General features: G+C 35.1%; 1 protein-coding gene across 1 annotated transcript in view; it reads left to right on the forward strand.

The window, feature by feature from the left end:
- LOC111150500 (cilia and flagella associated protein 47) overlaps positions 1 to 14,622 on the forward strand; it is a 526,123-nt gene that overhangs the window by 474,263 nt on the left and 37,238 nt on the right. Inside the window, exons 61-62 of the mRNA XM_022507981.1 lie at positions 4,234 to 4,405; positions 7,447 to 7,608. Coding sequence (XP_022363689.1) covers positions 4,234 to 4,405; positions 7,447 to 7,608 — 334 coding nt within the window. The remainder of the gene's footprint in view (positions 1 to 4,233; positions 4,406 to 7,446; positions 7,609 to 14,622) is intronic.

The following is a 14,622-nucleotide window of genomic DNA, read 5'->3' on the forward strand; positions in this document are numbered from 1 at the left end:
TGGAGATAATAATGGTATCTACTTCATAGGATATTTCTGAGGATTAAACATGTAAATGCATGGAATCCTTAGAAAGCGTATGGTTCTCAGGATGTGTTCCATGAGCGTTAGAACTTACCATTATTGACATTCAAAGCTCTAGTTGGGTATTTTGTGACAGTGATGTATTAGGATGCCCATCTTCAGTCACTGACAAATGATGTTTTATAATGGAAACATGGTCCTCTCAATGTCATTCAGTGGGTTTTCTCATTAATACACAAAAGAATGTTCTATGAAAAAGAAAGTACAAAAATATGGTGCCTAAATATTGGATGGAGACTGAAATTAGAATTTAATCTAATTGCTAAAAGTTCAGATCAAATATTTATGTTACAAGAAATCCCTTTATCTTTTCTTTTTGGTATCTTGTTTCAAATAAAATGTGTAAAAAGAGCACCAGATGTGAGGCCACTTTCTTCCTTTAATTTTTCATTTTGTAGCTTACTGTACTTGTAGTCATAGCAGAACATGCAGTTATTTTAAATTAATCAAAATGTCTGTTCTGTTAAATGACCTTATAAAACTGAAATAAAAACATGTCAGTGAAATGCCCCTTCAGAAAGTTTGCAGCTTTATTTATTTATTTTTTTTTAAGGTTTGCAACTTTATTAAAAAAAAATAGTAAGAGTGCTTCATTCTTCATTACCTGTTCAAAGAAAATAGCTATAGTGAGTTTATCCAGCCTTCCCTGTTTCCCTTGAATACTTTGCTGTCTTCATCTATGTCAGATTTGTCTCCAGCATTCCATTCATTCCTTATGTGATTATGATATTCTAACAAATGTGCATGTCTGTTAGTGAAGGGAGAACTGCAGAAATTTAGGGAAAGAACATAAATAACAATGTTCATTATTCTTTGATAGTCATTTCTCTATAATTGAGACCTTTTTGCTGTGTTTGCCTTGACATGTATTTTACAGATTAAAATGTATATGGTATAATAATACATAATTTCAAAGTATATTTTGTAAATTAATTTGTTATAATTCAATACTTTTTGATTATCATATTTAGTCAGGTGTTCTCCCTTTTTTTTTTTAAATGACTGATATTCTTCCACATTGAATAAAATTCAGTCATTGCCCTGAGAAAATTCACCTTAGTAACGAACCACTGGCCAACGTAGCTCCCATGCATGATTTATTGTCACTATGATACAATGATAATTATGCAGGGACACTATCTGGATGGGAGACATGCCCCTTCTGTTCAATAAATGACTCTGCTGCCATACCCAAATGATTATCACTAGTATTCTTTGGTGACACAATAGATAGATATGGATATGGATATAGATGGATATAGATAGATATAGATATCATACTATGAAATTCTCTGAAACCTGTTTGATTAGGTATTTTGTCTATATGTAAAGGGTATGAATACAGGACAGAAGTGATAAGCTGGTGATTCTAATTGCCAGTCATGCCTGCTCACGTATCTCCCACTTTATACAGAGCAGGACATTATTTGATTTTAATCTACATCTTCCTCTCACCCTTGTGCAAGCCACCACCTGGCCTGAACTACTGTAGAAACTTCCTTAAGTTCTCTTCTAATCCCCTTTTGCTCAATTTGCCATTAAAAGAGCATGTTACTGGGGCGCCTGGGTGGCTCAGTGGGTTATGGCCTCTGCCTTCAGCTCGGGTCATGATCCCAGGGTCCTGGGATCGAGCCCCGCATCGGGCTTTCTGCTGGGTGGGGAGTCTGCTTCCTCCTCTCTCTCTCTCTCTGCCTGCCTCTCTGCCTGCTTGTGATCTCTGTCAAATAAATAAATAAAATCTAAAAAAAAAAAAGAGCATGTTACTGACATATTTAAAACATTCAGTGGTCTCCTGTTATTCTTAAAAGTCCCAATTCCTCACCATGACCTGTATAGTCTTACCTACTTTGCCCACTTCATCTTTTGACAAATTCTTGCCACTTCCTCTGCTTCATCCACGTAAGCTCTTTCTCAAATGCGTTAAGGTGGTTTCCACCCTGGAAAACTCCCCCATGCTGCTCTCATGATGCCTAGGAGGCACTTTCTTAATTTCTACACTGGATAACCTTGAATCACTGGTCATTTCAAGGAAAGCTTTTTACATACTGGTAAAACACAATTGAAGTCAAATATATATTTATCCTGTTAGTTTCATGAATTTAAATGCCTTTTTAAGGGTTTGCTTAAAAATGATAGGATTTTCCCTCAGTGTTGAAAAATTTCTTATGGTAGTCTCAAGGACTGTTGACTTGTAACTTTGAAACTGTAATGTATATTAAGGGAAACTACATTTATTTAGATACTCTTTTTTAGAAGTGTGCAGGCATTCTTTTAGAATTATAAGCTATGTTTGTCATGAGAGATTAATTTTATCTAACGATCACATAATTAATTTATCCTGGCCTTACTGACTTAGCGCTTATCCACCCAATCCACATAAAAATACTGCATAGTTTCTCTCCAAATTAAGAGCCTAACAAAAGCCATGTTTCTCATTTGGTAATATGACTTTCCAAATAAAATGCAGAGACTCTAACAGATTATTTTTAAGATATAATACTGAATGTCAGTTTATTGTGATTTTGTTCAGCTTTCTTCTTTCCCCCTCCTTTATGGGCTCAGAGCAATATATTCCAGCTACAAGCAAGGGGGATACGTGTAGTTTGAAAAATATATTCATATTGTTTCTACTTGCCTCACCTCCTGTCCTTTAGCTGATAATCATGTCTCTATTTTGTACCAGTGGATCTTCTTATGATTACAATTATAACATCCATAGTAACAGATTCTCCACAGGGGGTTCAATGCTTCTGAAACTAAATTTAGCTTCTCATTTCTTGTCTTCATTCTGACACAAGAATTCCCATAAAGACTTTAGTAATTAAGTAGAAACAGATGTAGAGCTCAACTACATACAGTATTTGCTTTAAAAATATTATGTTATTTGAATGCAATGAAAATTTTATCTCCCATTAACCACTCTAAAATTCTTAAATGCTCTTTCTTTGTATGGATTATGGCTCCCTATGGAACATTTCCATATCTCATTCCCAGAACAAATAGACACATTATATGTAGACACATTGATTTTGCTATAGCAAAGACAGGTTATTGATAGGTACAATAATTGCCGATTTTGCCAACAGGATAAAAATCAGCAATTCAGGAGATCAGAAATATACTTTCACATGTGGAAAAAGAAAAAAAAGGGACCTTGTAAAGGTGTGGGTCAACCAGTTGTTTTACATGAATAAAGTTTGCTGGATAATCATTCAATGTGACTTGGGCTTCTTACAGCCATGCTGTTTTTTAGAGTTCTACAGCATACATTATAATTAACTACTTCTTAAAGGTGGTCTGTTTTCTGTTTGGATTGGTTTAAGAACTGTGGCTATCAGTTCTGTGAATCCAAGGATCACGTTTACTGTTATACAGTAGAGACAAACTTTAGAAATTACCTCAGCTGTGGACCAGGTCAAGTTATGGTTTCCTGACATCTTTTCTATGATCCATATGCAACAAATTCTCAATTTGGCATTTGGGCTCTTACATGTATGTGGAGAGTTAGATGTTTGTCCTTCTCTTGTACATGCCAGTACTGGATTTAAGATATCTTTCACATGTACCCAACAGAACCCTGCTATAACTTTCCTCTGGCAACCTACTGGTTAAGAAAGTATGGTTAACTAGGATGTCTCTAAAACCCTAGATGAAAACATGAAGAACTCTCTCTTTTATTAAAATATACCAGACCTTGAAAATTGTGCCCAAATTAATTGGGATGCTGTTTTAATATTGTTTAAACTCAATTCAAATCTTTCTTTATAAATTACAAGTCTATAAACTTTTAATATATTTATAAAAGACTAAAGACTAGGCTGTTTTATTTATATTTTATGGTAAATATGGAATGTTAATTTCCATCTGGCTATTTCTTCATAAATCTGAATTTTAAAGATTTAAGGTAGTGGGAGTTGTCTTCTGCATTTATTTTTTATTCATTCATTTGTCTATTTACCTTTAACAAAAGCATAACTGAGTACTGTTATATATGTAGTAATGCACTAGGTATTATGAACACAAAGGTAAATAATATAAACCCTCTCCTTCCCTCTAAATACCTGTGCGTGATTAGTGTTGACACATAATTGATTCTCAGTCTATATGTGTTTAGTTAAGTTGAAACCATTTCAATCTTTATTTTCATAGATACGCCTGTGAAACGTGAATTTGAATATGAAATTCAATTTGAATCCGAAGTTATGAAGTCTAGCTTAGAATCCTGTGTGGCTTTATATATCATGAAAAAATCTTATCATATCGAAACTGAAATGATAACATTGGTCTTCAATGTGGTATTTGCACCAAAGAAACCATTGAGGTAAATCTCTTTTCTTTAGATAATATTATTACTTTTTGAAACTACATATTATTACTCTATTAAACAAAATCATGTTGATTTTTCCATCTTTTATGTTTGGATTGTATTACTTTGTGATGCTGTTGAAGTCAATATTTTGGGCTAGATTATCTCTAGCTATCAAACTCTGAAATGTATTCTGATGAGAAAAAATAGTCCAAATGATTAGAAATCTAAGATATCCTTCACAAATTGTGACCTCCCAGAGATCATTAGGGTATAATATTCACAAAATAGCAGTGCACTTTGTAAAATTTTAAAAAATATTACTGTCTTGGTGCTGTGCATTAAGAACATAATGTTTCCTTTTTTTTTTTTTAACTAATTTATTTATTTGAGAGAGCAAGTCAGGACAGGGGTTGGGCAGAGGGACAGAATCTTCAAGCAGACTCGCCACTGAGCACAGAGTCTGGTGAGGGGCTCAATCTTGTGATCCTTGAGATCATGACCTGAACCAAAATCACTAGTTGGACACTTGTATTGAGCCACCCAGACACCCCAACATCATGTTTCTTGATACTACTTCAAAGAACCAGTTCAAATGATAAAAAATGCCTCAGCTGTGTTCTACTTCGTAGTTGCTGTCATTTCTGTTTTACCATTCTATCACTGCACATCCTTTAGTCAGGTTTAAGATCATATTGGAATCTGTGAGAATAGTGACTTTGAATGTCTTTCTTCTGCGAAACCTCACCCAGTGTGTTTATATTTACTTCTCAGGCAGCTGGTACTTAGCACATGCAAATGCTGTATGATAGGTCACGTCTGAAATAGGGCTTTCTTTATGTCTTAATACAGAGATACTGATCAGTACCACAATACACACAAAGTACAAAATACAGCCTCACAATGAAAAGACAGCTGAAGTATTACCTGTTCTTATAATCTTTTCTATAGTTTAACTAGGTATTTGATGTAGCCATGTGCCCTGACTATATAGTTCAATAACTAAAAGATACCAGGGTCATCTTCCGGAAACAGTAGTAAAAGCAAGCTGCAAGAAGGTAGTATACTGTAAACATTTATCTTCTCTTCCATTTTGATAGCTTTTTGTGTTTGTTTCATAGTATTTTTTTTTTCACATTTAGGTTAGGGTTATGTTGACCTAGTGATATGGAAATTACCAGCAACAACCAGAAGGGGAGAATGTTATCATTGATGAATATGAACACAACCAGTATGAATTTATACCCCTTCAACATTTTGTGGATTTAGAGCTTCTTGGTGAATGTTTGCAAAACTGTTTTAGGATAACTTGTATGCATGATTCATAAATTTTTGTGAGTGCTGTGTGATATTCTGATCTAGTTTAATAATTCTGTTTTGTGTATGTATGTATATATTCATTGACATTTGTCATTTCTTCTTCCTTATTTATTTGGGATGGTTCGCTGGAAGACACACAGTTAAATGAGAAAAACCAAAATGAACCCAATAGCTCTAAATTATGAAAAAGAACAAGAAAATAATTATACCTAAGCCATGCTTTACCTAGATAAATAAAATAAGTATTAAATTCAGTTATTTTCTTCCTGTTTGGTGAAGTAAAAAAAACAAAATTTTCGTTTTGGTGAAAAGAAAATATAACATTATTTCACAACAGTTAATACAAGGTGATTTTTCACATTCCTCTTTTCACAGAATAGTGTATGTAATAATAAAAAAAAAATAATGATCAGGGCCCTAACTGATGGTTTTTACAGAAACAAAGAAGATTATTTCTACAGGTCTTCACCTTTTCTTTCAGTAAAAATCAAGGGTCTGATACAAAAATTTGAGAGATTAATAGTTAGTATTATGGTCATGAATCAGCCTGATGATTCTAATTTAACAGAGGTCTAAACATTTTTTAATAAATAAATGATCAATATCATTTGTCTTAGGGTTTCTTAAGAAATAATAATTATCTTAGCTCAACTTTCTCCTGGAACTCTTGACCTGCTGTTCTTTCTGAAAGTTTTATGTAAAAGGATTGTGATTTCTTTTTCCAATCTGACATACAATATTGCAGTCACACCATTACATGTTTGCATTATTTCCACCCTAAGCAAGCAAACAAACAAGTAATCATTCCTCAGTTTCACCTACTGCCCTATGTTTCCACTCCTTCATAGCCAAATGCTTAGAAAGGCGATCTCTACTCACTTCATTAATTCAGCTGCCACTTAATTATAAGTTATTATGTAAAGTGTTTGTGGCCTTTTAATTTCAGTTAAAATTACAATTTTATTTTTAAAATCTTTAAGTCAATTTTATGAGCTTTGTAAGTGTCCACAGGAAATATAATTTTTTCTACATGAAATAAGAATTTAAAAAACTTTCTCACAATGTTTCCTTTTGAACAAAATTTCCACACAAACCTATCTGTATAACACCTGGGTCCCTTTGCCAACCTAGCCTTGGATTCTTAAATGTTACGTACGATATTCTGTGCTGGTTACAGAAAATTTGCAGTCAATTCTGCATATTTTACTGGTTCTTAGTAAATAACTATGGCATAGATAAGATGTGCTACAAAATAATTATCTCACAAGGAGATTGATAACATAATCAAAGACCTAAAATTTATTCCTAAAATGTAATTCACAGTCACCTGCTTTTTTTTTTTTTTTTTAAGAATTCAAAGTCCTGGGGGTGCCTGGGTGGCTCAGATGGTTAAGCATCTGCCTTCAGCTCAGGTCATGATCTCCCAGTCCTGGGATGGAGCCCCACATGGAGCCCCTCTCTGGGCTCCCAGCTCAGCAGGGAGTCTGCTTCTCCCTCTCCCTCTTTCTTTTCCCACTGCTTGTGTTCTCTCTGTATCTCTCTCTCTCAAATGAATAAATAAAATCTTTTAAAAAATAAAAATAAATAAAAAATAAAAAAAGAATTAAAAGTCCCAAGTATTTTTTACCAAAACCACAAGGTTTGTTTACATTTTCACCCTAGATATTGGTCTGCTATATTATATTCTCTTTTTGCTTGTTTTCCTGATTCCTTTGTAATCTCTCTTTCTGTTTAAGGACTCATATTACACTGAAAGTAGAGTGCATAACAGATGGGATTTGGAAGTTTCCCATAACGTTGGTTGCTACTGAGCCTGATGTGGATGATGTCATTGATATTGAAGGCATTGGTTTATTTAAGGAATCTGTTGTTGACTTCAGGCTGACAAGTCAGACGAGGTAATATATCAAGCAAAAGTATGTAACTGGTTTTGTGAATTTAACTTATGCTGAATTGAGAAAAAAATTTAAGATGGAAAATTCTATTATGTCATCTTTCACTGTTTAAGCCAGAGAAGTATTGCTTCTATGAATCAGATTAATATATTTCATAATTTTTAATTAAACATTGGAAAAATAGTCTGCAAAGTGAAGACCAAAAAAACAAGAAACAGAAGTAAATAGAAACTGAAATTTAGGATGATATTTCTATTTGTTTTTCTTTTTTCTTTAAGATTTTATTTATTTATTTGAGAGAGAGAGAGAGAAAGAGAGCACATGAGCATGGACAGAGGGAGACAGAGAATTTCAAGCAGACTCTGTGCTGAGTGTGGAGCCTGATGAGGGACTTGATCTTAGGACCCTGAGATCATGACCCAAACTGAAATCAAAAGTTGGACACTTAACTGACTCAGCCACCCAGGCACCCCTCTATTTGTTTTTCAGAAACTGTTATTAATGTATTTTTATAGCCCACTCTCATTAAGTTTTTTTAATTTTAATTCTAGTAAAGTGAACATACAATGTTATATTAGTTTGGGGCATAAAGTATAGTGATCAACAATTCTGTACATTACTCAGTGCTCTTGATAATAAGCGTACCCTTGATGCCTGTCACCTATTTTACCCTTCCCCCCACCCCTCCCCTCTGGTAACCATCAGTTTGTTCTCTGTAGTTAAGAGTCCATTTCTTGGTTTGCCTCTCTCTTTGTTTTTTTTTTTCCTTTGTTTGTTTGTTTTGTTTCTTAAATTCCACATGTGAGTAAAATCATATGGTATTTGTCTTTCTCTGACTAATTTCACTTCGCATAATACTCTCTCCCTCCCTCCTTGCTATTGCAAATAGCAAAATTTCAATTTTTCTTATGGCTGAAGTGTGTGTGTGTATGTGTGTGTGTGTCTGTGTGTGTGTGTGTGTGTGTATCATTTCTTCTTTATCCATTTATCTATTAGTGGATACTTGGGCTGCTTCCATAATTCAGCTATTGTAAATCATGCTGCAATAAACAAACATAGGGTTACGTATATCCTTTTGGATTAGTGTTTTTTGTTCTTTGGGCAAATACCCAGGAGTGCGATTGCTGGATCATAGGGTAGTTCTGTGTTTAACTTTTTTTTTTTAAGATTTTATTTATTCATTTGACAGACAGAGATCACAAGTAGACAGAGAGGCAGGCAGAGAGAGGGAGAAGCAGACTCCCTGCTGAGCAGAGAGCCCAATGTGGGGCTCGATCCCAGGACCCCGAGATCATGACCCGAGCTGAAGGCAGAGGCTTAACTCACTGAGCCACCCAGGCGCCCCATGTGTTTAACTTTTTGAGGAACCTCTCTACTGTCTTCTACGGTTGCTACAGCAATTTGTATTCTCTATCCAACAGTGTATTCTGTATCCAACAGTGCACGAGGGTTCCTTTTCCTCCACATCCTCACCAACACCTGTTGTTTCTTGTGTTTTTGATTTTAGCCATTCTGACAGGTGTAAGGTAATAGCTCAATGTAGTTTTTTTTCAAGTTTTTATTAAATTCCAGTCAACATACAGTGTATATATTAATTTCAACTGTAAAATATAGTGATTCAGCACTTCCACATAATACCTGGTGCTTATCACAACAAGTGCCTCCTTAATTCCCATCACCTATTCTATCCTCCACCCATCTCCCCTCCAGTAACCCTTAGTTTTTTCTGTATAGTTAGGAGTCTTTTTCCTCATTTGCCTCTCTTTGTTTCCCCCATAAATTCCATAAAAGGGTGAGATTATATGGTATTTGACTTTCTCTGACTGACTCATTTCACTTAGCATAATGTTCTCTAGCTCCATCCACATCTTTGCAAATTCCAAGATTTAATTCTTTTTGATGGCTGAGTAATATCCTGTTTTATACATAGACCCCCCCCCCATCTTCTTCATCCATTCTTCTGTCAGTGGACATTTGGGCTCTTTCCCTAACTTGGCTATTGTTTATAATGCTGCCATAAATACCAGGATTCATGTGTCTCTCTGAATCAGTATTTTTGTCTCCTTTGGGTACATACTTAGAAGTGCAATTGCTGGATCATAGGGTAGTTCTATTTTTAACTTTTTAAAAAGATTTTATTCATTTATTTTAGAGAGAGAGAGCACACATGCACACAGGTGGGGACAGGGGCAGAGACAGGGGGAGAATTAAAGGGAGAGAATCTCAAGCAGACCCTACAGTGAATGTGGAGCCTGACATGGGGCTCCATCTTACAACCCTGAGGTCATGACCTGAGCTAAAACAGAAGTTGGATGCTTACCCAACTGAGCCACCCAGGCACCCCTTATTTTTAACTTTTTGGGGGGACCTCTATACTGTTTTCCACAGTGACTTTGCATTCCCAACAGTGAAAGAGGTTTTCCTTTTCCATGCATCCTCATCAATACCTGTTGTTTCCTGCATTGGTAATTTTAGCCGTTCTGACAGGTGTGAAGTAATATCTCATTGGAGTTTTGATCTGCATTTCCCTAATGCTGAGCATCTTTCCATGTGTCTGTTGGCCATCTGTATGTCTTCTTTGGAGAAATGTCTGTTCATAACTTTGCCCATTTTTGAATTAGATTATTTGGTTTTGGGGTGTTGAATTGTATTGGTTCTTTATAGATTTTGGATACTAACCTTTATTAGATATGTCATTTGCAAATACCATCTCCCTTTCAGGAGGTTGTCTTTTAGTTTTGTTGATTGTTTCTTTCTCTGTGCAGAAACTTTTTATTCTGATGTAATCCCAATAGTTTATTTTTTGCTTTTATTTCCCTCACCTCAGGAGACATATCTAGAAAATATTTTAAAGGTCAATGGATTATTTTTCAGTAAACTTTAATGGTTTGGGGTTATGAAGTGGTTTAACTAAGCAGAGGTGATCGATCAGGTGACCTATATTGATTCTATTTTCTGTATTATTATTCTGCTCCACCATAGCTATCCTTGTTACACTTGTGATAGCATAGGCAGAATGAGCATAATACTTTTACCTATCTCACATGTACAGTATATTTTACACCTGTTTTTAAGATATAACAAACATGTCATGAAATTTCATTATAAGTATACATTTCAATAATTTCTTTGAAAAATTGTAGAATTTGCAATCATAACCACACTCCAGGTTTGGAACTCTCCCATTTCTCCCAAAATACCCCTCAAGTCCCTTTGCATTCAACTCCTGCTCCCACCCCCAGTCTCAGGCAACCAGTGATTTGCTTTCTGTGTCTATAATCGTGCCTTTTTTTGGATATTATAGATAAATAAAATCACCCAGTATGTAGTCTTTTAAAAAAACCTGTTTTTAAAACAGTGTTAGGTTTATGACAGAATTTGAGAAGAAGGTGCAGAGATTTCTCATACACCTCTTGCCCCCACTCATGCATAGCCTTCCTGATTGTCAACTTCACCCAATAGAATGGTACATTTTTTACCTACGATGAACCTACATTGACACATCAAAATCACCAAAAGTCCATAGTTTACCTTGGGATTGATTCACTCTTGGTGTTATACATTCTATGAATTTAGAAAGAATAAGAATGACATGCATGCATCTAATGATACAGAGTATTTTCACTTCACTAAAAAATCCTCAGTGCTCTTCCTATTCATCTCTCTCTCCTACTCCTGGAAACCTAGTCTCCTAGTTTAGACTTTTTCAAATGCTATATAATTGGAATCATAGAGTATGTAGCCTGTCTTCTTTACTTAGTGATATGCATGTGAAGTTTATCCATGTCTTTTCATGACTTGATAGCTCATTTTTTTTTAAAGCATTGAGTAATATTCTACTGTCTGGATATACCGCAGCTTATTTACCCATTCACCTGCTACAGGATGTCTTGGTTGCTTCCACGTTTTGGTAATTGTGAACAAAGCTGCTATAAACATCTGGGTACAGGTTTTACTGTGGAAATAAGTTTTCAAATCTTTGGGGTAAACACCCAGGAGCATGATTGCTGGATCCTATGGCAAAGGTATGTTTAGTTTTGTAAGAAATTGCCTAACTGTCTTCCTAAATGGCTGTGCCAGTTTGTACTCTCACCAATTGTGAATGACAGTTCCTGTTGCTCTATACCCTCATCAGCATATGATGCTATCAGTGTTCTGGATTTTGGCCATTTTAAAAGAAGTGTAGTGGGGGGCGCCTGGGTGGCTCAGTGAGTTGAGGCCTCTGCCTTCGGCTCGGGTCATGATCCCAGGGTCCTAGGATCGAGCCCCGCATCGGGCTCTCTGCTCGACAGGGAGCCTGCTTCCCCCTCTCTCTGCCTGCCTCTCTGCCTACTTGTGATCTCTCTCTCTCTGTCAAATAAAAAAAAAAAAAATTTTTAAAAAAAAAAAAGAAGTGTAGTGGTATCTCATTGTAGTTTTAGTTTGCATTTCCCTAATGACATGGTGCACAGTACACCTTTTCAAATGCTTACGTGACATGTGTATACCTTCTTTGGTGAGCTGTGTGATAAAGTCTTTGGCCCGTTTTTAAGTTGGGTTGTTTGTGGTTTTTTTATTGTCGAGTTTTAAGAGTTCTTTACAGATAATGCATAATAGTCCATTATCAAATGTGTCTTTCACAAATACTTTCTCCCAGTCTGTAGCTTGTGTTCTAATTCTCTTGATATTGTCCATCACAGAGGAGAAGTTTTTGATGATAATAGGATCCAACTTACAAATTTTTCTTTCATGAATTGTGTCTTTGCTCTAATATCTAATAAGGCATCACCATACTCAAGGTTATCTAGGTTTTCTTTTATGTTATCTTATACTAGCTTCATGGATTTGTGTTTTGAATTTGGGTTTATGATCTATTTTGAGTTAACTTTTGTAGTGAGTATAAAGTATGTATCTAGATTTTTTTTTTTTTGCATGCAGATGTCCAGTTGTTCCAGCACCACTTGTTGAAGAGAATTTCTTTGCTCCATTATATTTCCTTTGCCCTTTGTCAAAGATCAGTTGACTATATATGTGTGTGTCTATTTCTAGACTCTCTGTTCCACTGATCTATCTGCCTGTTCTTTGGCCAATACCACACTGTCTTGATTACTGTAGCTTTATAGTAAGTCTTGAAGTTGGGTAGTCTTATTTTATAACTTCCAAAGATATTTCAAATTATTAGATATTTTTGTTTAAATGTAAATATATTTAATACATTCAAAAAGCTTTTCAAGACTATGGAAATGGCTTCAACTGATTTTATCATAACCAATATTTTTTCAAATGCAATATTAGCAAAAAAAAAAATGTTGGAAATAAGCTCCCTAAATTGTATTTTTCAATTATACCCAATGATGTTACCCTTTGCTACTTATATATATTTTAGCTCAGTAATAGTTCAGATGGTTTTTCCTTTATGTTTGAGCAATAGAAATCACCTCATTGGATTCTCTATCTGTCGTCCCTTTCATTCCAATCTACTTTATACATTGCACTAAAACCAGTCTTCTTAAAACATTGTTATTAACATGTGACTTCCCTTGTCAAAAGCATCTGATGCTTTCCTGTTGCTTACACAAAGCAGCATCTAAATTATGCATGCTGTTCATGGTCCTAGCTCTCTCTGACCTTTTTGATTTCTTCTTTCCGCTGTCTAAAACAGATCTTGTGCTTCAGTCTTAAGGAAAACAAAGTCACTATTCTCAGAGTGTCTTCTCCATTACTTCTCACCTGTCTTCTCTTTCTGTCTGCTTCTAAAAATGCCCTTCCTATCTCCTCTCCACTTGTTTCTAAATTCTACTCATTGTTCTTCTCATCACAATATAATCTTACTTGACCATTTATGTGTATATATATATACATATATATACACATATACATACACATGCACATTTATGTATGTTTTCCATAGGCATAATATATAAAATTGGGTGTTTTTTTTGTTGTTGTTGTTGTTTTTTGCAATTTCTCCTGTGTCTTTTGTATTTGCAGTACTAGGCTTTGTTCAGAATTAGTTCCTATTAGGTATCTAGTAATGAATCAAGCTTCGGAAAATAATTTAGAATTACTCATTTTATTCATTCAACAAAATTTCCAAAGATCAATATTCCAGTTAGGCCAGTATAATACAGGTGTTGTCTTAGAAAAATTACTGTTGTATGCAAGAGAACAAACTGACAGTCTACCTTAATATCAAAATATAAACCCAATATGAAATTCATAGTATGGTCATTTATTTTAGAGGGCTATAATATTCCTAATGTGCTTTTCTCCTGCAAATGCTTGAATCAAAGTTAGCATTCAATAAATATTAAGTTAATTGTAAAATCAACTGAAAGGACCCGAGCTTATTTCTGCAGGCAAATTAAAAGAACATAGAGCTTTATAATTATTGCATATAATTAGAGAATAAGCATATGGAAAGGTGATGTTTTATTCCAATTATATTTTACTCTATAGAAAGTGAGATCCCAGGGCACCTGGATGGCTCAGTGGGTTAAAGCCTCTGCATTCAGCTCGGGTCATGATCCCAGGGTCCTGGGATCAAGCCCCACATCAGACTCTGCTTGGCTGGGAAACTGCTTCCCCTCTCTCTCTCTCTCTCTCTCTGCCTGCTTCTCTGCCTACTTGTGATCTCTGTCTGTCAAATAAACAAATAAAAATATTAAAGAAGAAAGAAAGAAAGGAAGAAAGGAAGTGAGAATCCCCATGGGACCATGTTTTATTCATTTTTGTAAACTTACTACCTAGGTGCACAATAAATTATTTCCATCAACAGGTATTTTAAACTGAATCTTTAAGGTTAAGTTGTCATTTGCAATGCAGATTAGGGAAGGGAGTGAAGGAGTTCCAGGAGGAGGATATTCTATGTACAGAGTTCTAGAGGGATGAGACCATGGTTCTATTGAAAGAACTGAAAGTAGTTAGAATGGCTGGAGTTAAGAGTAGCATGGGTAGACTGGGAGCAGGTAACATAGACCTGGCATCCATTTAGAAGTACTTAACTAGAGAACCATAGGGTTCCTGGATTCTATTATT

The sequence above is a fragment of the Enhydra lutris genome, unplaced genomic scaffold (assembly GCF_002288905.1).
Source record: "Enhydra lutris kenyoni isolate GAN:26980312 unplaced genomic scaffold, ASM228890v2 scaffoldscaffold23, whole genome shotgun sequence".
Taxonomy (NCBI): domain Eukaryota; kingdom Metazoa; phylum Chordata; class Mammalia; order Carnivora; family Mustelidae; genus Enhydra; species Enhydra lutris.